The following is a 23,191-nucleotide window of genomic DNA, read 5'->3' as shown; positions in this document are numbered from 1 at the left end:
AGCCTACCTAGGTATGCTTTTCAACAAAAAATACCAATAGAATGAAGAATCTGAATCATGAATGTTTAATTTTTACTTTATTGATTCTTTAATATACAAGGTCTTTAATTCAGACTCTATTAGACTTTTCACCCTAGCTGCTAGAAAAGATTACTTTCTTTTTTCAAGTCTAGAAAAAGACAGATCAGTATTGTTTCACTGTAATGCTAGTTACTTCATCTCTCATTACAAATATAGCAGATTAAAAAGTGATAAAGAAGATGCCGAACACCATTGATGTATAAACACCATTTAAAATCTTATCACAAAGAAAAAAAAACTTCTAATAAGATCAGTGGCTGTAATCCAGTCATATGTGTTGATTTCCCTCCACTATGCTTTGTCTGACATCACTCCAGCAAAGAATGATAGAACTGACCAATTCATCATTATACCAATTAATAAGTAAGAGTATGATGTCATGAATAATATGATAGCGCACCCCACACTTGTACATAGTATTAAGATTTATTTTTTTTTTCCATAAAAGAGGACAATTCAAAATGTACTGTGTTTCCTAAGAGGAAAAAAGCTTTCTAAAATAATGATTTTTGTACATATAGACATAGTGCTGAATTCCATTGATTTTAGAATATGTATGTTACATAACGCCTGCAAATCAAGCATACTGTGATATGGGGGCATATATTTCTAGCTCCGAATGGAACTTGATGCCCCGTGTTTCTGGCGAGCCTGCAGGCTCACCAGAAACAGCAGTTATGAAGCAGCGGTCACAAAGACCGCTGCTCCATAACCTGTCCGCCTGCTCTGAGCAGGCGGACACACATCGCCGCAATTTAACCCGATTGAGTATGATCGGGTTAATTGACACCCCCCTGCTGGCGGCCTATTGGCCACGAGTCAGCAGGGGGCGGCGTTGCACCAGCAGCTGTTGTGAACTGCTGGTGCAATGCTGAATACGGCGAGCGTATCGCTCGCCATATTCAGCGATGTCTGTCGGACCTGATCCGCACTGTCGGATCAGGTCCGACAGACATTGATAACTAGAGGCATGGGGTCTAACTGATTTTCTGAATAGGACACTAGAAGACGTGGAGCAACTTATATTCAGATTAGTAGCAATACGAAGTCTTAAAAATGTGTGTGTCTGGCTGAGTTATAGCATTTGTTGTTTTTAATTGTCAAATTCCTATATGTTGTATTATGTATAGTCCTAGTAGGAAGACCATGTACAGTAGCTGGTTATGCCCCCTACTGTATTTCAAAATATTCACAATCTACCATAGAAAACAGCACCATTGGCATGTTATTTTGTTGTTTTTTTGGGGGGTTATATTGTATTTCTTTAATTGTAAATAGGGTTGCACCGATACCGATACTAGTATCGGTATCGGTGCCGATACCAAGTATTTGCATGAGTACTTGTACTCGTAAAAATGCACCGATACTTAAACCGATACCTCCAATTCCTACCCATACACCATCTTGTGGCGTTTTTCAAACTGCATGTTCCCATTTAATTTTAAGCTGGAGTGGAGACGTAACTAAAAATTGTTCACTTCTGTTCTGCCAATACAAATTGCTGTTATTTGTATTATTGTACGTCAGAGCAGTGCTCCAAAAGCTGCTACTTTACAGCTGGAAGCCTACCTGGGAGATATTACTGTACCTCATTCAGACAAACCCCTGAACTACTGGGCAGTTAATAAACTGAGATTTAATGGCCCAAAAATATCTTTCTGACCCATGCAGTAGTGTGAAAAGTGAAAGACTGTTCAGCTTAGCGTCAAACGTCCTTACTGACAGCAGAAAAAGACTTATAGTTGAACATGCAGAGATGCTTCTGTTCCTTAATAAGAACTTGCCACTAACTTTTGAAAAAATATTCTAATTGTTAGATTGCCTGTTATACTGCTAGTTCTCATCTTGCACAATTATGCTCAAAACATACTGTACTCTGAGGAACATCCTTAGTCAGGGCGGGACTGGGAATAAAAAGCAGCCCTGGAAAAATATGAAGACCAGCCCTATTTTCTGTTAAGTCAGTAGAATGCAAATGCCCCCTTTTTCTCAAAGGGGATTACTGGGATACTCCTTCCCCAATATTTTCAGAATCAATTATATTACTTTGTAATAAGTACAAATGTCAGATTGAGTTATATAGGCACCCTACAACCCAATTGCATCCAGTAATCAACCCTTTAAATTGCAGCTTTCCAGCCCCAGCTGCTGCAGCTGTTATTCATTGTCGTTATTAATATTTGTTATTGCAATATTTGTATTTATTATAAACATGTTCTGTAAACTTTGTGACAAGCAGCACATAAAACTGTTTTATTATTTCAAAATGTCTTTTGAGATACAGTTCATAATTATAAAAAAGCAATCTTAAATCATTAGTCTGTATTGTGCTTGTTAAACTGTCATGACATAAAAAAAAAAGTATCGGTACTTGGTATCGGTGAGTATTTGAAAAAAAGTATCGGTACTTGTACTCGGTCTTAAAAAAATTGTATCGGTGCAACCCTAATTGTAAATATATAAACTATTATAACAGCTTGTAAATTAGTATAACTGCAACATAACACAATTGTGAAGACTTTAGAATTTAGTTAATTAATTATTTCAGTTTCTGATTTAAACTGTTGATCATCTCCTTCCATCATTATGAGGCAGACAAACTGCCAATTGGTGCTCAACATTTTGACGGATTGCCAAGCCTTGTGCTGGCACCACTAGATAATGTGGCAATCTATCTTGATGATCTGCTCTCTCAACTGTTCCTGATTGCAGCATTCATGAAAACATATCTTCCAGCTTGTCTAAAACACTGAACTGTTTACAAAGATAATTACCAGACAATTGCCAGTTACACAATGAAAATTAAGTGATTAAATTGAAAAAAAAAACAAACTGATCCACTTAGAAATCTTGCTATGTCACACAACACATAGTTTAGAATGTCAACAGACATCTAATTATATTTTTTTCTCAGCATATTCTTGTTATATGTCAGAATTACATTTATTAAGTTCCTGCTACATAAAAAGCTTTGAGATTTAGTATAAACAGTGATTAAATTATGTTGAAATGAAGTTACCAGAGAAATACGTATCACGCAGTTACTCTGTGTCCCGCCTCAGCTATCAGCCTACAGTCTTCACATTAATCAGTCATGAGTAGTGTTGACGTCAGATTCATTCGTCTTGCTTGTCATCTGTTAATCCTTAAATTGGCTTTCAATATCATTTAGAATAAAAATGAAAATTCCAACATAAAAGGCTCCTTAAGCTTCTGCATAGATTTTTTTTATCACGGTGGGTTTTCTATACTTTGTACTATAATTTCCTAGTGACCTTGTGCAGCAATATGTGATTAGATTTTTTTTTTCTTGCATGACTAACATTATTATTATTATTATCGGTTATTTGTAGAGCGCCAACAGATTCCGCAGCGCTATAAACGAAGGCGGAGTACAATTATTTGGATCAAATGGGAATGAGAAAAAAAGACAGATATCAAATATTACAAAAGTAGAAAATGTTATTATTTAGGAAACAACTGAAGAAATAACTTTCTGACCAAACTTGGCAGACTGTCTGATATCCAGCTTGTAGTGAGACGCAAAGGTATGAGGTGTCCTCCAAACTGCTGTCTGTCAAATTTCAGAAGGAGTAGCATCAGCTTCAATATCCCATGAAGTTGCTACTGCCCTGGTGGAGTGTGGCTTTAGCCTATCAAGAACATTCATCAGCTTGTAAGCTTTAGAAATAGCTTGCACTATACAATTTGAAATTGACTGCCTGTAATTTGCGTGTCAACCTCACAGAAATGAGACCTGGCCTAATACTATTACTGTGTCACCAGAAACCCAACTTTTTCCATCTCAGAGACATTAGAATATAAAGAGGGAAGCGTGATAATAGCCTCATGTCATGTGACCCTCCAACACACATTTCATTATCTACTGCGCCAATAGTGTCTCTCTCACCCCACATCTCAGTCTCTGTTCTTCTTCTGTCACTCGTGTCTATCTGACTGAGTGTCTAAATACTCTGTTCTGATTTTGCTCCTGCTTCCTTTCCCCTTTTGTTAATCTTTATCGCTTTTTTTCTTACTATTTTTTTTTCTTTTCTTCTGCCTCTTGATCCCTCAACTCCTTTATTTTGCCCATGAAAATCTTACTATATTTTCTATTCACTGGGCTCCATTTATCAAGGTTGCTGCTTCGAAGTCTGAAACAAAAGTTAAGAAGCAGTGGCCGTAGGACTGCTGTTCCTTAAAGTGACATGAAACACACCATTTCTCCAACATAGGTGTGTCCGGTCCACGGCGTCATCCTTACTTGTGGGATATTCTCTTCCCCAACAGGAAATGGCAAAGAGCCCAGCAAAGCTGGTCACATGATCCCTCCTAGGCTCCGCCTTCCCCAGTCATTCTCTTTGCCGTTGTACAGGCAACATCTCCACGGAGATGGCTTAGAGTTTTTTGGTGTTTAAATGTAGTTTTTATTCTTCAATCAAGAGTTTGTTATTTTAAAATAGTGCTGGTATGTACTATTTACTCTGAAACAGAAAAGAGATGAAGATTTCTGTTTGTAAGAGGAAAATGATTTTAGCAACCGTTACTAAAATCGATGGCTGTTTCCACACAGGACTGTTGAGAGGAATTAACTTCAGTTGGGGGAAACAGTGAGCAGACTTTTGCTGCTTGAGGTATGACACATTTCTAACAAGACTTGGTAATGCTGGAAGCTGTCATTTTCCCTATGGGATCCGGTAAGCCATTTTTATTTAATAAGAATAAAGGGCTTCACAAGGGCTTAAAGACTGGTAGACATTTTTCTGGGCTAAAACGATTGATTTATAAGCATTTTTAATAGTTTATAGCTTTGAGGAGTTATTTTATTCTTGGGAATTATGTTAAATAACCGGCAGGCACTGTATTGGACAACTTTTTCACTGGGGGCCTTCTCTAATCATAGGCAGAGCCTCATTTTCGCGCCTCTATTGCGCAGTTGTTTTTGGGATGCAAGGCATGCAGATGCATGTGTGAGGAGCTCAGATACATAGAAAAAGCTTACTGAAGGCGTCATTTGGTATCGTATTCCCCTCTGGGCTTGGTTGGGTCTCAGCAAAGCAGATACCAGGGACTGTATAGGGGTTAAATATAAAAACGGCTCCGGTTCCGTTATTTTAAGAGTTAAAGCTTTCAAATTTGGTGTGCAATACTTTTAAGGCTTTAAGACACTGTGGTGAAATTTTGGTGAATTTTGAACAATTCCTTCATACTTTTTCACATTTTCAGTAATAAAGTGTGTTCAGTTTAAAATTTTAAGTGACAGTAACGGTTTTATTTTAAAACGTTTTTTGTACTTTGTTATCAAGTTTTTGCCTGTTTAACATGTCTGAACTATCAGATAGACTATGTTCTGTGTGTGAGGAAGCCAAGGTTCCTTCTCATTTAAATAGATGTGATGTATGTGACACAAAATTTAGAGAAAATGATGCCCAAGATGATTCCTCAAGTGAGGGGAGTAAGCATGGTACTGCATCATCCCCTCCTTCGTCTACGCCAGTCTTGCCCACACAGGAGGCCCCTAGTACATCTAGTGCGCCAATACTCCTTACTATGCAACAATTAACGGCTGTAATGGATAATTCTATCAAAAACATTTTAGCCAAAATGCCCACTTATCAGCGAAAGCGCGACTGCTCTGTTTTAGAAAATACCGAAGAGCATGAGGACGCTGATGATAATGGTTCTGAAATGCCCCTACACCAGTCTGAGGGGGCCAGGGAGGTTTTGTCTGAGGGAGAAATTTCAGATTCAGGGAAAATTTCTCAACAAGCTGAACCTGATGTGATTACATTCAAATTTAAATTGGAACATCTCCGCGCTCTGCTTAAGGAGGTGTTATCTACTCTGGATGATTGTGACAATTTGGTCATTCCAGAGAAATTATGTAAGATGGACAAGTTCCTAGAGGTCCCGGGGCCCCCCGAAGCTTTTCCTATACCCAAGCGGGTGGCGGACATTGTAAACAAAGAATGGGAAAGGCCCGGCATACCTTTTGTCCCTCCCCCTATATTTAAGAAATTGTTTCCTATGGTCGACCCCAGAAAGGACTTATGGCAGACAGTCCCCAAGGTCGAGGGGGCGGTTTCTACTCTAAACAAACGCACTACTATCCCTATAGAAGATAGTTGTGCTTTCAAAGATCCTATGGATAAAAAATTAGAGGGTTTGCTTAAAAAGATGTTTGTTCAGCAAGGTTACCTTCTACAACCAATTTCATGCATTGTTCCTGTCACTACAGCAGCGTGTTTCTGGTTCGATGAACTAGAAAAGTCGCTCAATAAAGATTCTTCTTATGAGGAGATTATGGACAGAATTCATGCTCTTAAATTGGCTAATTCTTTTACTTTAGACGCCACTTTGCAATTGGCTAGATTAGCGGCGAAAAATTCGGGGTTTGCTATTGTGGCGCGCAGAGCGCTTTGGCTAAAATCTTGGTCAGCGGATGCGTCCTCCAAGAACAAATTGCTTAACATACCTTTCAAGGGGAAAACGCTGTTTGGCCCTGACTTGAAAGAGATTATTTCAGATATCACTGGGGGTAAGGGCCACGCCCTTCCTCAGGATAGGTCTTTCAAGGCTAAAAATAAACCAAATTTTCGTCCCTTTCGCAGAAACGGACCAGCCCCAAGTTCTACATCCTCTAAGCAAGAGGGTAATACTTCTCAAACCAAGCCAGCCTGGAGGCCAATGCAAGGCTGGAACAAAGGTAAGCAGGCCAAGAAACCTGCCACTGCTACCAAGACAGCATGAGATGTTGGCCCCCGATCCGGGACCGGATCTGGTGGGGGGCAGACTTTCTCTCTTCGCTCAGGCTTGGGCAAGAGATGTTCTGGATCCTTGGGCGCTAGAAATAGTCTCCCAAGGTTATCTTCTGGAATTCAAGGAGCTACCCCCAAGGGGGAGGTTCCACAGGTCTCAATTGTCTTCAGACCACATAAAAAGACAGGCATTCTTACATTGTGTAGAAGACCTGTTAAAAATGGGAGTGATTCATCCTGTTCCATTAGGAGAACAAGGGATGGGATTCTACTCCAATCTGTTCATAGTTCCCAAAAAAGAGGGAACATTCAGACCAATCTTAGATCTCAAGATCCTAAACAAATTTCTCAAGGTTCCATCGTTCAAAATGGAAACCATTCGGACAATTCTTCCTACCATCCAGGAAGGTCAATTCATGACCACGGTGGATTTAAAGGATGCGTATCTACATATTCCTATCCACAAGGAACATCATCGGTTCCTAAGGTTCGCCTTTCTGGACAAGCATTACCAGTTTGTGGCACTTCCATTCGGATTAGCCACTGCTCCAAGAATTTTCACAAAGGTACTAGGGTCCCTTCTAGCGGTGCTAAGACCAAGGGGCATTGCAGTAGTACCTTACTTGGACGACATACTGATTCAAGCGTCGTCTCTACCTCAAGCAAAGGCTCATACGGACATTGTCCTGGCATTTCTCAGATCTCACGGGTGGAAAGTGAACGTAGAAAAAAGTTCTCTATCTCCGTCAACAAGAGTTCCCTTCTTGGGAACAATAATAGACTCCTTAGAAATGAGGATTTTTCTGACAGAAGCCAGAAAATCAAAACTTCTAAGCGCTTGTCAAGTACTTCATTCTGTTCTTCTTCCTTCCATAGCGCAGTGCATGGAAGTAATAGGTTTGATGGTCGCGGCAATGGACATAGTTCCTTTTGCGCGAATGCATCTAAGACCATTACAACTGTGCATGCTCAGTCAGTGGAATGGGGATTATACAGACTTGTCTCCGACGATACAAGTAGATCAGAGGACCAGAGATTCACTCCGTTGGTGGCTGACCCTGGACAACCTGTCACAAGGGATGAGCTTCCGCAGACCAGAGTGGGTCATTGTCACGACCGACGCCAGTCTGGTGGGCTGGGGCGCGGTCTGGGAACCCCTGAAAGCTCAGGGTCTTTGGTCTCGGGAAGAATCTCTTCTCCCGATAAATATTCTGGAACTAAGAGCGATATTCAATGCTCTCAAGGCTTGGCCTCAGCTAGCAAAGGCCAAATTCATACGGTTTCAATCAGACAACATGACGACTGTTGCGTATATCAACCATCAGGGGGGAACAAGGAGTTCCCTGGCGATGGAAGAAGTGACCAAAATAATTCAATGGGCGGAGACTCACTCCTGCCACTTGTCTGCAATCCACATCCCAGGAGTGGAAAATTGGGAAGCGGATTTTCTGAGTCGTCAGACATTTCATCCGGGGGACTGGGAACTCCATCCGGAAATCTTTGCCCAAATAATTCAATTGTGGGGCATTCCAGACATGGATCTGATGGCGTCTTGTCAGAACTTCAAGGTTCCTTGCTACGGGTCCAGATCCAGGGATCCCAAGGCGACTCTAGTGGATGCACTAGTAGCACCTTGGAGCTTCAACCTAGCTTATGTGTTCCCACCGTTTCCTCTCATTCCCAGGCTGGTAGCCAGGATCAAACAGGAGAGGGTATCGGTGATCTTGATAGCTCCTGCGTGGCCACGCAGGACTTGGTATGCAGATCTGGTGAATATGTCATCGGCTCCACCATGGAAGCTACCTTTGAGACAGGACCTTCTTGTTCAAGGTCCGTTCGAACATCCGAATCTGGCCTCACTCCAACTGACTGCTTGGAGATTGAACGCTTGATTTTATGAAAGCGAGGGTTCTCAGATTCTGTCATTGATACTCTTGTTCAGGCCAGAAAGCCTGTAACTAGAAAAATCTACCATAAAATATGGAAAAAATATATCTGTTGGTGTGAATCTAAAGGATTCCCATGGAACAAGATAAAAATTCCTAAGATTCTATCCTTTCTTCAAGAAGGTTTGGAGAAAGGATTATCTGCAAGTTCTTTGAAGGGACAGATTTCTGCTTTATCTGTTTTACTTCACAAAAAGCTGGCGGCTGTGCCAGATGTTCAAGCTTTTGTTCAGGCTCTGGTTAGAATCAAGCCTGTTTACAAACCTTTGACTCCTCCTTGGAGTCTTAATTTAGTTCTTTCAGTTCTTCAGGGGGTTCCGTTTGAACCCCTACATTCCGTTGATATCAAGTTATTATCGTGGAAAGTTTTGTTTTTGGTTGCAATTTCTTCTGCTAGAAGAGTTTCAGAGTTATCTGCTCTGCAGTGTTCTCCTCCTTATCTGGTGTTCCATGCAGATAAGGTGGTTTTGCGTACTAAACCTGGTTTTCTTCCGAAAGTTGTTTCTAACAAAAATATTAACCAGGAGATAGTCGTGCCTTCTTTGTGTCCGAATCCAGTTTCAAAGAAGGAACGTTTGTTGCACAATTTGGATGTAGTTCGTGCTCTAAAATTCTATTTAGAGGCTACAAAGGATTTCAGACAAACATCTTCCTTGTTTGTTGTTTATTCTGGTAAAAGGAGAGGTCAAAAAGCAACTTCTACCTCTCTCTCTTTTTGGCTTAAAAGCATCATCAGATTGGCTTATGAGACTGCCGGACGGCAGCCTCCTGAAAGAATCACAGCTCATTCCACTAGGGCCGTGGCTTCCACATGGGCCTTCAAGAACGAGGCTTCTGTTGATCAGATATGTAAGGCAGCGACTTGGTCTTCACTGCACACTTTTACCAAATTTTACAAATTTGATACTTTTGCTTCTTCTGAGGCTATTTTTGGGAGAAAGGTTTTGCAAGCCGTGGTGCCTTCCATCTAGGTGACCTGATTTGCTCCCTCCCATCATCCGTGTCCTAAAGCTTTGGTATTGGTTCCCACAAGTAAGGATGACGCCGTGGACCGGACACACCTATGTTGGAGAAAACATAATTTTTTTTTACCTTATAATTTACTTTCTCCAACGGTGTGTCCGGTCCACGGCCCGCCCTGGTTTTTTAATCAGGTCTGATGATTTATTTTCTCTAACTACAGTCACCACGGTATCATATGATTTCTCCTATGCAAATATTCCTCCTTTACGTCGGTCGAATGACTGGGGAAGGCGGAGCCTAGGAGGGATCATGTGACCAGCTTTGCTGGGCTCTTTGCCATTTCCTGTTGGGGAAGAGAATATCCCACAAGTAAGGATGACGCCGTGGACCGGACACACCGTTGGAGAAAGTAATTTATCAGGTAAACATAAATTCTGTTTTTTCTTTCATGATTCATATAGAGAATACAATTTTAAACAACATTCCAATTTACTTATATTATGTAATTTCCTTCATTCTTTAGATATCCTTTGTTGAAGAAATAGCAATGCACCTGGGTGAGCCAATCACACAAGGCATCTATGTGCAGCCACTAATCAGCAGTTACTGACCCTATTTAGATATGCTTTTCACCAAAGGATGTCAAGAGAATGAAGCACATTAGATAATAGAAGTAAATTAGAAAGTTGTTTAAAATTGCACGTGCTTCCTAAATCTTGAGAAAAAAAAATTGGGTTTCATGTCCCTTTAACCTGTCCACCACCAAATCATCCCGATCTGATCGGGAAGATTGGCAGCCCCTGTTAACTGCTGATTGGCCTTGCACAAGCGTCTCTGGTGAAATGCTTGTGCAATGATAAATGCGGACATCGTATGCTGTCCACCTGATTTGCTACAGCGATAACTGCTCCCTTAGGTCTCTATTCAGACTTTGCTCACCTCTTCCATATATATATATATATATATATATATATATATACATGCATAGAGACGTAATGCTACCCTGCGCTGTGGCCCTAGTCAAATATCAAAAATCAGAATTGTTCCAGCACTCAAGCATATAACAGTATAGGCATTGCAAGTCACCTGTGGGCTACTGTCCCAAGCCCAAAATATCATACAATGAAACAGACTCAGGTGACAGCAAATCTATTTCTTATTTATTCATCAAAGGAGACAAACAGGCGACGTTTCGGGACAATATCCCTTATTCATGCCATGTCTTGCAAACATTAATTACACACTTATGTACCTTAAAACCACTAGGTGGCGCTAACAGACATTTTAATTATTTTCGTTTAACCCCTTAAGTACAGATATGTTTAAGGTAGTCAACAATATAGAACAAGACTTAGCAAGATCAACAACTTAAACCATATCATTATGTGTAGCATATAATACTATCTCTTAGAAAAAAATCTGATACTATCTATAGAAAATCTAATAAACAAATCTAATAGTATCTACAAAAAAAACTGATAGATCCCAATCTCTGTTTAAACCCTTAGGTTCTAATGTTCCTAATTAAAAAATCCAATATGATTCTCTTTGTTTTAACAGCAACTCCCTATCCCCTCCTCTACGGGGTTGAATAATGTGATCAATGATCTGAAACTTAAGTTGGCTGATAGAGTGACTGTGACCTACAAAATGACTGGCTAAGGGAGCTTTAAGATTGCCAGTACGGATGTTACTTTTATGATGCGGTCCTTAGCACTTCTAGTTGACTCCCCAATATATACCCCCCCCACATGGACATTTAACCATGTAAATATATGTAGTAAGGCAGGTATAAAACCCTTTGATATGATATTTCTTACCGGTATGGGGATGCAAAAAAATAGGACCAAATTGAGCAGCTCAAGCAAGGGTAACATCCCAAATTTTTGGACCAAATATAACTATCTCTATTTAATATTAGACCCAATGTCAGCTCTAATCAATGTAGCTTGTATATTAGGAACCCTCCTATAAGCAGGCATGGGGTACTGTTTAAAAGCGTTTATATTCGGATTAAATTCGGATAATACACCCCAATGTTTCCTAATAATCTGCTGTGTTTCATTACTCTGAGAGTTATATTCAGTTACAAACATCAGTCTATCTACTTCCTTTTTTCTAGTAGAAACACCATCAAGTTTTTCAATATATCAGTTCTAGGGATAGATTTTACTTTTTTAATTTCATCTTCAATTAATGTAGCTGGGTAGCCCCTCTCTTTAAATCTAGCTCCCATTTCTTCTAGTCTCAAATTTAACAAATGTTCATTAGAAACAATTTTCCTTACTCTTAACAATTGACTATGAGGGAGACTCTTAATTAATGAAGGGGGGTGGGCACTCTTATATCGCAACAAACTGTTACGATCAGTTTCCTTTTTTAAATAAATCTGTCTTAAAAGTAACCTTTCTTAACATCCCTAACATCAAGAAAATATATAAATTCATCGCTCCAGGAAAGTTTAAATTTAATATATCTTGTGGTAATATTCAAATCATTAATAAACTTCTCCAGGGTTCCAATGTTGCCCCTACCAGGAGTTAACTGCAACATCTTTAGGCTGTGTGAAATTCTAAAATTACTTTAAATCTGTATACCATTCTGAAATTGTAAAGAACAATTGTAACATATACTTTACATGCAGCTATACTTATAAGCAAAATAATCAGAAACACACCTTTTATACACACACACATATGTATATATATATATATATATATATATATATATATATATATATATATATATAATATATACACACACTCAAACACATTTACACATATAAACACATACATATAGTCATATACACACACAGACATGTGTACTCACACATAAAGACATGCACACACACATACACATACACACACAGACATGTGCACGCACACATAAAGACATGCACACACACATACACATACATATACACACACACAGACGTGCACGCAGACATAAAGACATGCACACACACATACATATACACACACAGACGTGAACGCACACATAAAGACATGCACACACACATACACATACATATACACACACAGACATGTGCACGCACACATAAAGACATGCACACACACATACACATACATATACACACACACAGACGTGCACGCACACATAAAGACATGCACACACATATACACACACAGACATGTGCACACACAGATAAAGACATGCACACACACATACACATACAAATACACACACAGACGTGCACGCACACATAAAGACATGCACACACACATACACACACATGTGCACACACAGATAAAGAAATGCACACCACGTACATATACACACACAGACATGTGCACGCACACATAAAGACATGCACACACACATACACATATACACACACAGACATGTGCACACACAGATAAAGACATGTACATACACATACACAAGAGGGAGTTGATGCACAGCCTAGCAAACATAACAGCACTAAGAAAAACTTCACCGCAAGCTGCTTGCTTTCTGTGGGAAGAGGTAGAGGCATGCCAGGATACACAATAAAACAATATTTAAAGATCAAATGACGTATTTTTACTGCTTTAGTTGTAATCCCCGCCTTTTTGTCATATTGTGCAAGTGACTCATTATTTAACAAAGCAAATCTGCTAGCCTGACTGATGTGCAAGTAATGTGTATGTTGTTATTATTGCAGGATCTGTCCTACAAGGATCGTCACTGGCATGAGTCCTGCTTCCATTGCTTTCAGTGCAAGCGCTCCCTGGTGGACAAACCTTTTGCTGCTAAAGATGAACACCTGATTTGTACTGAATGTTACTCCAATGAATACTCTTCCAAGTGCAATGAGTGCAAGAAGACCATCATGCCAGGTGAGCCGTGTGGTGTTGATAGGCGAGTTTAAATACATGAGAAAACAAACAAATTATTTGTTGGAAACACAAAAAGTTCAAATTAAACTTTCATGATTCAGATAGGGCATGTCATTTTAAACAACTTTCTAATTTACGTTTATCATCAAATTTGCTTTGTTCACTTGTTATTCTTAGTTGAAAGCTAAACTTAGATAGGCTCATATGCTAATTTCTAAGCCCTTGAAGGCCACCTCTGCATTTGACAGTTTTTCACAGCTAGAGGGCATTAGTTCTTGTGTTTCATATAGATAACATTAAGCTCATGCACGGGAAGTTATTTAAGAGTCAGCACTAATTGCCTGAAATGCAAGTCTGTCAAAAGATCTGAGATAAGGAGGCAGTCAGCAGAAGATTAGATATAAGGTAAATACAGAGGTAAAAAGTATATTTCTATAGCAGTGTTGGTTATGCAAAACTGGGGAATGGTAAGGGATTATCTATCTTTTTAAAAAAGTTAAATTTTTAGTGTTTACTATCCCTTTAAAAAAAACGAGTAGAATGTATTTCTCCTGTGTCTATAAATATACTTATGCCACTCCTATTATATCACCAATACTGGTGTAGTAAGTAGCATATTGGTCTACTAGTATCATACTCAGCAATTGGAATAAAGTTGTGTGTTGTCAGATCTCTCATTGCATCAGTGTTCTGCTTTAGACTCAACCAAACTAAATAAATAAAATGTATCTACATCAATCATCATTGTTGCCTTGCTCCCAGTATATTACTGGCATATTCAGTAACATAAATCTAAAATGACACAGCATAGTTAAACAACAAAGTGATTTTACTACATGTGGTTACAACTCTAGGTGCATCAGCCACTAAGTTACATTCGGCTGTGCATTAAGTTGAGACGCTATGTATCAGTTATTCATCAGTCTGACTAGTGGATAATATATGTGATAGAAGTACTCTTTCATGCATGAACCCAAAAGTATATTGATCATAAATATTGACCTAATCAACTAACGGCAATTTTAACATTATGATGTGGCTCAGTATGATAACAATTTATGCTGTAATAACATCACGCTATCAGTACAAGTGGCCGATGCACATTCTGACATTACACAATTATCTCTGCTGTAGCTAGCTCGAAAAATGGGATTGGCGTGTTAATTACGTTAAAAGAAACACAAATACTGAAATTAAAATAAGGGCCCCATGATTCCCACTCCCCTTGACATGTTTCGCCCAAAGCATTTATTAAGGGCAGTTAAGTAGATGAAAACATGAAAAAACATATTTATGAAATATTAATTTTTAATAAAGGTTTTAACTATGTATTTACTGTAAATAGCAGAATATGTTCTATGTTTTTATAAATAGATATTCATTTATATATATATATATATTTAAGAATAAATAGAACATATTCTTGTATGTGAAGAACATTAGAATGTGAAATGTTCGTATTTTCAAGTCAGGTTAGTGCACAAGAGAATATGCAATCGGATTTGTGCAGATTTTTCGCTCCATTGACTTCTATAGGGAATATGTGAATGCGCGCGCAATATTCTAAGTTCGACTTTTTGAGATTCTCAGTTTACCGCTAGAGCAAAAACAGTTTACTTTCAACTTATAATACAAGCGCAACCCGACAAGCGCAAACATCTTACTTCTAGTGCAATTAACACTCAAGCAGGAGCGTTAATTTGTGCTCCAAACGTAATCTGGCCCTCAGTTGGGTAGGACATTCCAAAATGTTCACCCTCAGAGCAAATTTTGTTGTGTTAAATGACTATGATATGGGTCAATTTATCAAGCTACGGTGGACAGGGGTGGCCGCGTACATATATGCCCTTGTTTGCCGCAGCTCGCCTCTGGCAGGCTGAATTCCACTGCTGGAATTGAGCATTGCCCAAGAACGCTATTTTGCGCTCTTGTGCAATGCCCCCCCATGCCCGCACACAGCCAACCATGCGTGAGCAGGAGCTATCAATCTCCCTGGTCGGAAGAGACCAGGAAGATTGAAATTCTCCACCTATGAGGAATATGTGAACGCACATGTTAATTAGTGCTCCACTTGTAATCTGGCCCATAGAAGGCAAATTTGACAAAATAATTTATTTCAGTATTCTGGCTCATTTTAATGTTTTGCCGTATACAGATGTTTAGCATATTTCTTTTGAAAGAGACGATGAGTCCACGGGTTTCATCCTTACTTGTGGGATTACGCCTCCTGGTCAGCAGGACGAGGCAAAGAGCACCACAGTAGAGCTGTTATATAGCTCCTCCCTTCTCTCCCACTCCAGTCATTCTCTTTGCCTACATTAGTGATAGGAAGAGGTAAAGTGAGGTGTTAGTATAGATTTTTCAAGTTTATTATTTTAAAAGTGGCGCAAGATTGTACTGCTTTATTCTGGGGTGTAGCCGTATTCCATATCAGTCTCTTCAGTAGAGCTCTTGGTGGCTTTAGAGCAATAGGAACTGGTGGGACATAATTCTCACTGCGCCTCCTATACATTTATGCTGCCCTTATCCTGATGGCCTAAGCAATTTCTAACTCAGGCTTTATCATTGTCCACAGGGCTATAGGAGGGAGAGGACCTCTTACACCTGTTGGGGCTGTCGGACAGTATGAAGGTAACTGCAGACTTTCTTTTTTTCCTGGGACACAGTAAAGGACTCAGAGGAAAGGTGAACTGCACTTGTACATTTATACCTTTAATTCTCATATGAGAACTGGGGACACAAGGCTCTCTATGTGTGTAGTTTTTTTTTATTGGTGACAGCTTATGTACAGGCACCGTGGGCTGGGAGGAAAGCTGTTTTTTATAGGTGAATTCATTAAAAAATAAGCCGGTATTGGCTGTGTACACGTTAACGCCCATGATGGGTGGGACTATCTTTCTCTTGTAAAGGTGTATCCAGTCCACGGGTTCATCCATTACTTGTGGGATATTCTCCTTCCCAACAGATGTAGCCGTATGCCATATCAGTCTCTTCAGTAGAGCTCTTGGTGGCTTTAGAGCAATAGTAACTGGTGGGACATAATTCTCACTGCGCCTCCTATACATTTATGCTGCCCTTATCCTGATGGCCTAAGCAATTTCTAACTCAGGCTTTATCATTGTCCACAGGGCTATAGGAGGGAGAGGACCTCTTACACCTGTTGGGGCTGTCCTGCTGTCGGACAGTATGAAGGTAACTGCAGACTTTCTTTTTTTCCTGGGACACAGTAAAGGACTCAGAGGAAAGGTGAACTGCACTTGTACATTTATACCTTTAATTCTCATATGAGAACTGGGGACACAAGGCTCTCTATGTGTGTAGTTTTTTTTTATTGGTGACAGCTTATGTACAGGCACCGTGGGCTGGGAGGAAAGCTGTTTTTTATAGGTGAATTCATTAAAAAATAAGCCGGTATTGGCTGTGTACACGTTAACGCCCATGATGGGTGGGACTATCTTTCTCTTGTAAAGGTGTATCCAGTCCACGGGTTCATCCATTACTTGTGGGATATTCTCCTTCCCAACAGGAAGTTGCAAGAGGACACCCACAGCAGAGCTGTCTATATAGCTCCTCCCCTAATTGCCACTCCCAGTCATTCTCTTGCAACTCTCTACAAGATAGGAAGTGTAAGAGAGATGTGGTGACTTAGTGTAGTTTTTACCTTCAATCAAGAGTTTGTTATTTTTAAACGGTACTGGCGTTGTACTGTTTTACTCTCAGGCAGAAATTAGAAGAAGAATCTGCCTGGAGGTTGATGATCTTAGCGGTTTGTAACTAAGGTCCATTGCTGTTCTCACACATAACTGAAGAGTATGGAAAGAAAACTTCAGTTGGGGGGACGGTTTGCAGAATACCTGCTTTGAGATATGTTCAGTATATTTATTTCTAGAGTGATGATAAGGTCTAGAAAATGCTGACAGAGCCTTGTATATTTGAGCTAAGCCTGATGCAGTGATTTAACAACGACTGGGATCATGCTTACAAAAAAGGGTAATATTCATGTTAATACTCATATTACTTAGTGTCAAAACGTTTGCATGGTTTATAGAAAAAAACGTTTTTTCTCTGAGGGTGATAAATCTTTATTTGGGGCCTAGTTTTCCACATGGCTAGTCAGATTACTCCTAGGAGTACTTTTTTAAGGCCCTCTGACATCGAGTGCATGGTGGGAGGGGCCTATTTTCGCGCTCTAAATGCGCAGTTGATATTCAGATTGAGACATCCAGCTTCCCTAAAGGAGTCCTCTGGCATCTAGGACCACTATAGAAGGTTTTTTTCCTGCAAAAATCGTGTTTAAGGGCAGGTAGGAGCCACAGCAGAGCTGTGGCAGTGTGTTTGACTTTATTAACGGTTTTAACGTTTTTCAAATCCGGTTTGGGGCCTAAAGGGTTAATCATCCATTTGCAAGTGGGTGCAATGCTGCTTTAGTCCCTTATACACACTGTAAAAATTTAGTAGAGTTTACTACTTTTTATCACTGTTTTGCAGTTTATGTGGTAGTTTTTTTCTCTTAAAGGCACAGTACCGTTTTTGTTTAATTGTTGTTTCACATTTATTAAAGTGTTTTCCAAGCTTGCTGGTCTCATTACTAGTCTGTTAAACATGTCTGACATAGAGGAAACTCCTTGTTCATTATGTTTAGAAGCTATTGTGGAACCCCCTCTTAGAATGTGTACCAAATGTACTGATATTTCTATAAGTTATAAAGACCATATTATGGCATTTAAAGATTTATCACCAGAGGTTTTTCAGACTGACAAAAGGGAGGTTAAACCACCTAGCTCTCCCCATGTGTCAGAACCTATATCTCCCACTCAAGTGACGCCAAGTACATCTGGCGCGTCCAATGCGTTTACCTTACAAGACATGGCGGCGATTATGACTAATACCCTCACAGAGGTATTGTCCAAACTTCCAGGGTTACAAGGAAAGCGAGACAGCTCTGGGGCTAGAACAAATACAGAGCTTTCTGACGCTTTAGTAGCTATGTCCGATATACCCTCAAAATATGCAGAAGCCGAAGCAGGAGAGCTTCTATCTGTGGGTGACATTTCTGATTCAGGGAAGGCGTTACTTCAGTCTGACTCTGAAATGACAGCGTTTAAATTTAAGCTTGTTGCTCAGGGAGGTTTTAGCGACTCTGGATGACTGTGACCCCATTGTAGTCCCAGAGAAATTGTGTAAAATGGACAAATACTTTGCAGTGCCTGTTTACACTGACGTTTTTCCAGTCCCTAAGAGGTTTTCAGAAATTATTACTAAGGAATGGGATAGACCAGGTGTACCGTTCTCTCCCCCTCCTGCTTTTAAAAAGATGTTTCCCATAGATGCCGCAACACGGGACTCGTGGCAGACGGTCCCTAAGGTGGAGGGAGCAGTCTCTACCCTAGCTAAGCGTACAACTATCCCCGTCGAGGACAGTTGTGCTTTCCTAGATCCAATGGATAAAAAATTAGAGGGTTTCCTTAAGAAAATCTTTATACAACAAGGTTTTATTCTCCAGCCTCTTGCATGCATTGCCCCAGTCACTGCTGCAGCGGCTTTCTGGTTCGAGTCTCTTGAGGAGGCTCTACAGGTGGAGACCCCGTTAGATGATATTCTAGACAGGATTAAAGCTCTTAAGTTAGCTAATTCCTTTATTTCTGACGCCGTTTTTCATTTAACCAAGCTAACGGCTAAGAATTCAGGTTTTGCCATTCAGGCGCGTAGGGCACTATGGCTTAAATCCTGGTCAGCTGATGTTACTTCAAAGTCTAAGCTTCTCAACATCCCCTTCAAAGGGCAGACCCTATTCGGGCCTGGACTGAAGGAGATCATTTCTGATATTACTGGAGGAAAAGGTCACGCCCTTCCTCAGGATAGGTCCAACAAATTAAGGACCAAACAGACTAATTTTCGTTCCTTTCGAATCTTCAAGAGTGGCGCAGCTTCAACTTCCTCTAATGCAAAACAAGAGGGAAATTTTGCCCAGTCCAGTCTGGAGACCTAACCAGGCTTGGAACAAGGGGAAGCAGGCCAAAAAACCTGCTGCTGCCTCTAAGACAGCATGAAGGAGTATCCCCCGATCCAGGACCGGATCTAGTTGGGGGCAGACTTTCTCTCTTCACCCAGGCTTGGGCAAGAAACGTCCAGGATCCCTGGGCTCTGGAGATTGTTTCCCAGGGATATCTTCTGGACTTCAAAGCTTCATCTCCAAAGGGGAGATTTCATCTCTCACAATTATCTGCAAACCAGATAAAGAGAGAGGCATTCTTACGTTGCATTCAAGACCTACTGGTTATGGGAGTGATCCACCCAGTTCCAAGGGAGGAACAGGGCCAGGGTTTTTATTCAAATCTGTTTATAGTTCCCAAAAAAAGGGAACTTTCAGACCAATCTTGGATCTCAAGATCCTAAACAAATTTCTCAGGGTCCCATCCTTCAAGATGGAGACTATTTGAACCATCCTACCTATGATCCAGGAGGGTCAATATATGACTACCGTGGACTTAAAGGATGCTTATCTCCACATTCCGATACACAGAGATCATCATCAGTTCCTCAGGTTCACCTTCCTAGACAGGCATTACCAGTTTGTGGCTCTTCCCTTTGGGTTAGCCACGGCACCAAGAATCTTTACGAAGGTTCTAGGGTCCCTACTGGCGGTTCTAAGGCCACGAGGCATAGTGGTGGCTCTTTACCTAGATGAAATTCTGATACAGGCGTCAACTTTTCAAATCGCCAAGTCCCATATGGACATTGTTCTGGCATTCCTGAGGTCTCACGGGTAGAAGATGAACAAAGAAAAGAGTTCTCTCTCCCCTCTCACAAGAGTTTCCTTCCTAGGAACACTGATAGATTCAGTAGAAAGGAAAAATTTTCTGACAGAGGTCAGGTTGTCAAAACTTCTCAGACCACTGCAACTTTGCATGCTCAATCAGTGGAATGGGGACTACACAGATTTGTCTCCTCGGATAAATCTGGATCAAGAGACCAGGGATTCTCTTCTCTGGTGGCTATCTCGGGTCCATCTGTCCAGGGGAATGAGTTTCCGCAGTCCAGAATGGACTATAGTGACGACAGATGCCAGCCTTCTGGGCTGGGGCGCAGTCTGGAACTACCTGAAAGCTCAGGGTTCGTGGACTCAGGAGGAAGCCCTCCTTCCGATAAACATTCTGGAACTAAGAGCAATATTCAATGCTCTTCAGGCTTGGCCTCAGCTATCTGCGGTCAGGTTCATCAGATTTCAGTCGGACAACATCACGACTGTAGCCTATATCAACCATCAGGGGGAACAAGGAGCCCCCTGGCAATGTTGGAGGTTTCAAAGATAATTCTATGGGCAGAGGTTCACTCTTGCCATCTCTCAGCTATCCATATCCCAGGAGTAGAGAACTGGGAGGCGGATTTTCTTAGTCAGCAGACTTTTCATCCGGGGGAGTGGGAGCTCCATCCGGAGGTATTTGCCCAGCTGATTCAACTATGGGGCAAACCAGAACTGGATCTCATGGCGTCTCGTCAGAACGCCAAGCTTCCTTGTTACGGGTCCAGGTCAAGGGATTCCCAGGCAGCGCTCATAGATGCTCTAGCAGTGCCCTGGTCCTTCAGCCTGGCTTATGTGTTTCCACCTTTTCCTCTGCTCCCTCGTCTGATTGCCAAGATCAAGCAGGAGAGAGCTTCAGTGATTTTGATAGCTCCTGCATGGCCACGCAGGACTTGGTATGCAGATCTGCTGGACATGTCATCCTTTCCACCATGGACTCTGCCGCTAAGGCAGGACCTTCTACTTCAAGGTCCCTTCAAACATCCAAATCTAATTTCTCTGCGTCTGACTGCTTGGAGATTGAACGCTTGATTTTATCAAAGCGTGGTTTTTCCAGGTCAGTCATTGATACCTTAATTCAGGCTCGAAAGCCTGTCACCAGGAAAATCTATCATAAGATATGGTGTAAATATCTTCATTGGTGTGAATCCAAGGGTTACTCATGGAGTAAGGTCAGGATTCCTAGGATATTATCCTTTCTCCAAGAAGGATTGGAGAAGGGATTGTCAGCTAGTTCCTTAAAGGGACAGATTTCTGCTCTGTCTATTCTTTTGCACAAACGTCTGGCTGAGGTTCCAGATGTTCAGGCGTTTTGTCAGGCTTTGGTTAGAATCAAGCCTGTGTTTAAACCTGTCGCTCCGCCATGGAGTTTAAATTTAGTTCTTAAAGTTCTTCAAGGAGTTCCGTTTGAACCTTTGCATTCCATAGATATTAAACTTTTATCTTGGAAAGTTCTGTTTTTAGTAGCTATCTCCTCAGCTCGAAGAGTTCGGAGTTATCTGCTTTACAGTGTGATTCCCCTTATCTGATTTTCCATGCAGATAAGGTAGTTTTACGTACCAAACCTGGGTTTCTTCCTAAGGTGGTATCTAATAAGAATATCAATCAGGAGATTGTTGTTCCTTCATTATGTCCTAATCCTTCTTCAAAGAAGGAACGTCTATTACACAATCTTGATGTGGTTCATGCTTTAAAGTTTTATTTACAAGCTATGAAGGATTTTCGTCAAACATCTGCTTTGTTTGTTGTCTACTCTGGACAGAGGAGAGGCCAAAAGGCTTCGCCAACTTCTCTTTCTTCTTGGCTAAGAAGCTTAATCAGCTTAGCTTATGAGACTGCTGGCCAGCAGCCTCCTGAAAGAATTACAGCTCATTCTACTAGAGCAATAGCTTCCACATGGGCTTTTAAACATGAGGCCTCTGTTGAACAGATTTGTAAGGCAGCAACTTGGTCTTCGCTTCATACCTTTTTTAAATTCTACAAATTCAATACTTTTGCTTCCTCTGAGGCTATTTTTGGGAGAAAGGTCTTACAGGCAGTGGTGCCTTCCGTTTAAGTTCCTGCCTTGTCCCTCCCTTCATCCGTGTCCTAAAGCTTTGGTATTGGTATCCCACAAGTAATGGATGAACCCGTGGACTGGATACACCTTTACAAGAGAAAACAAAATTTATGCTTACCTGATAAATTTATAAATTTATTTCTCTTGTGGTGTATCCAGCCCGCCCTGTCATTTTAAGGCAGGTGTTTTTTATTTTTAAACTACAGTCACCACTGCACCCTATAGTTTCTCCTTTTTTCTTGCTTGTCTTCGGTCGAATGACTGGGAGTGGCAGTTAGGGGAGGAGCTATATAGACAGCTCTGCTGTGGGTGTCCTCTTGCAACTTCCTGTTGGGAAGGAGAATATGCCACAAATAATGGATGAACCCGTGGACTGGATACACCACAAGAGAAATAAATTTATCAGGTAAGCATAAAATTTGTTTTTCATGCGCTTCAGTCTCCCTTAGAGGACGCTGCGCAGTTGCTCATAGTGTTGTTTCTCAGGAAGAGTTCCGGTTTGAGCTACTACTGTTAAGTACCCACAAGGATTGCAGAGACCGGTGACTCTACGCATTGCCCTGGAACCGTGTGGTTGTTAAACAGAGCAAGCGTTTGTTAGGGCTCTGAACCTTGAGCTGGTCATCTCTGAAGCATTGCTGGGAATCATTGCTGGGGGACCGGTTGGCAGGTAGGCGCCTCAGCAGAGCTGCTGAGGCGTAAAGGTGTCTGATTGTGGGGATAAAAGACGTGTTAGTGTTTCA

At 40.9% G+C, this 23,191-nt stretch overlaps 1 protein-coding gene across 1 annotated transcript in view; it reads left to right on the top strand.

Annotated features, from left to right (window-relative positions):
- FHL2 (four and a half LIM domains 2) overlaps positions 1–23,191 on the top strand; it is a 216,580-nt gene that overhangs the window by 116,320 nt on the left and 77,069 nt on the right. Inside the window, exon 3 of the mRNA XM_053707668.1 lies at positions 13,413–13,587. Coding sequence (XP_053563643.1) covers positions 13,413–13,587 — 175 coding nt within the window. The remainder of the gene's footprint in view (positions 1–13,412; positions 13,588–23,191) is intronic.

This window comes from Bombina bombina, chromosome 3 (assembly GCF_027579735.1).
Source record: "Bombina bombina isolate aBomBom1 chromosome 3, aBomBom1.pri, whole genome shotgun sequence".
Lineage (NCBI taxonomy): Eukaryota > Metazoa > Chordata > Amphibia > Anura > Bombinatoridae > Bombina > Bombina bombina.
Note: the sequence above shows the minus strand (reverse complement) of the source record. Positions and strands in the feature narration are given on the sequence as shown.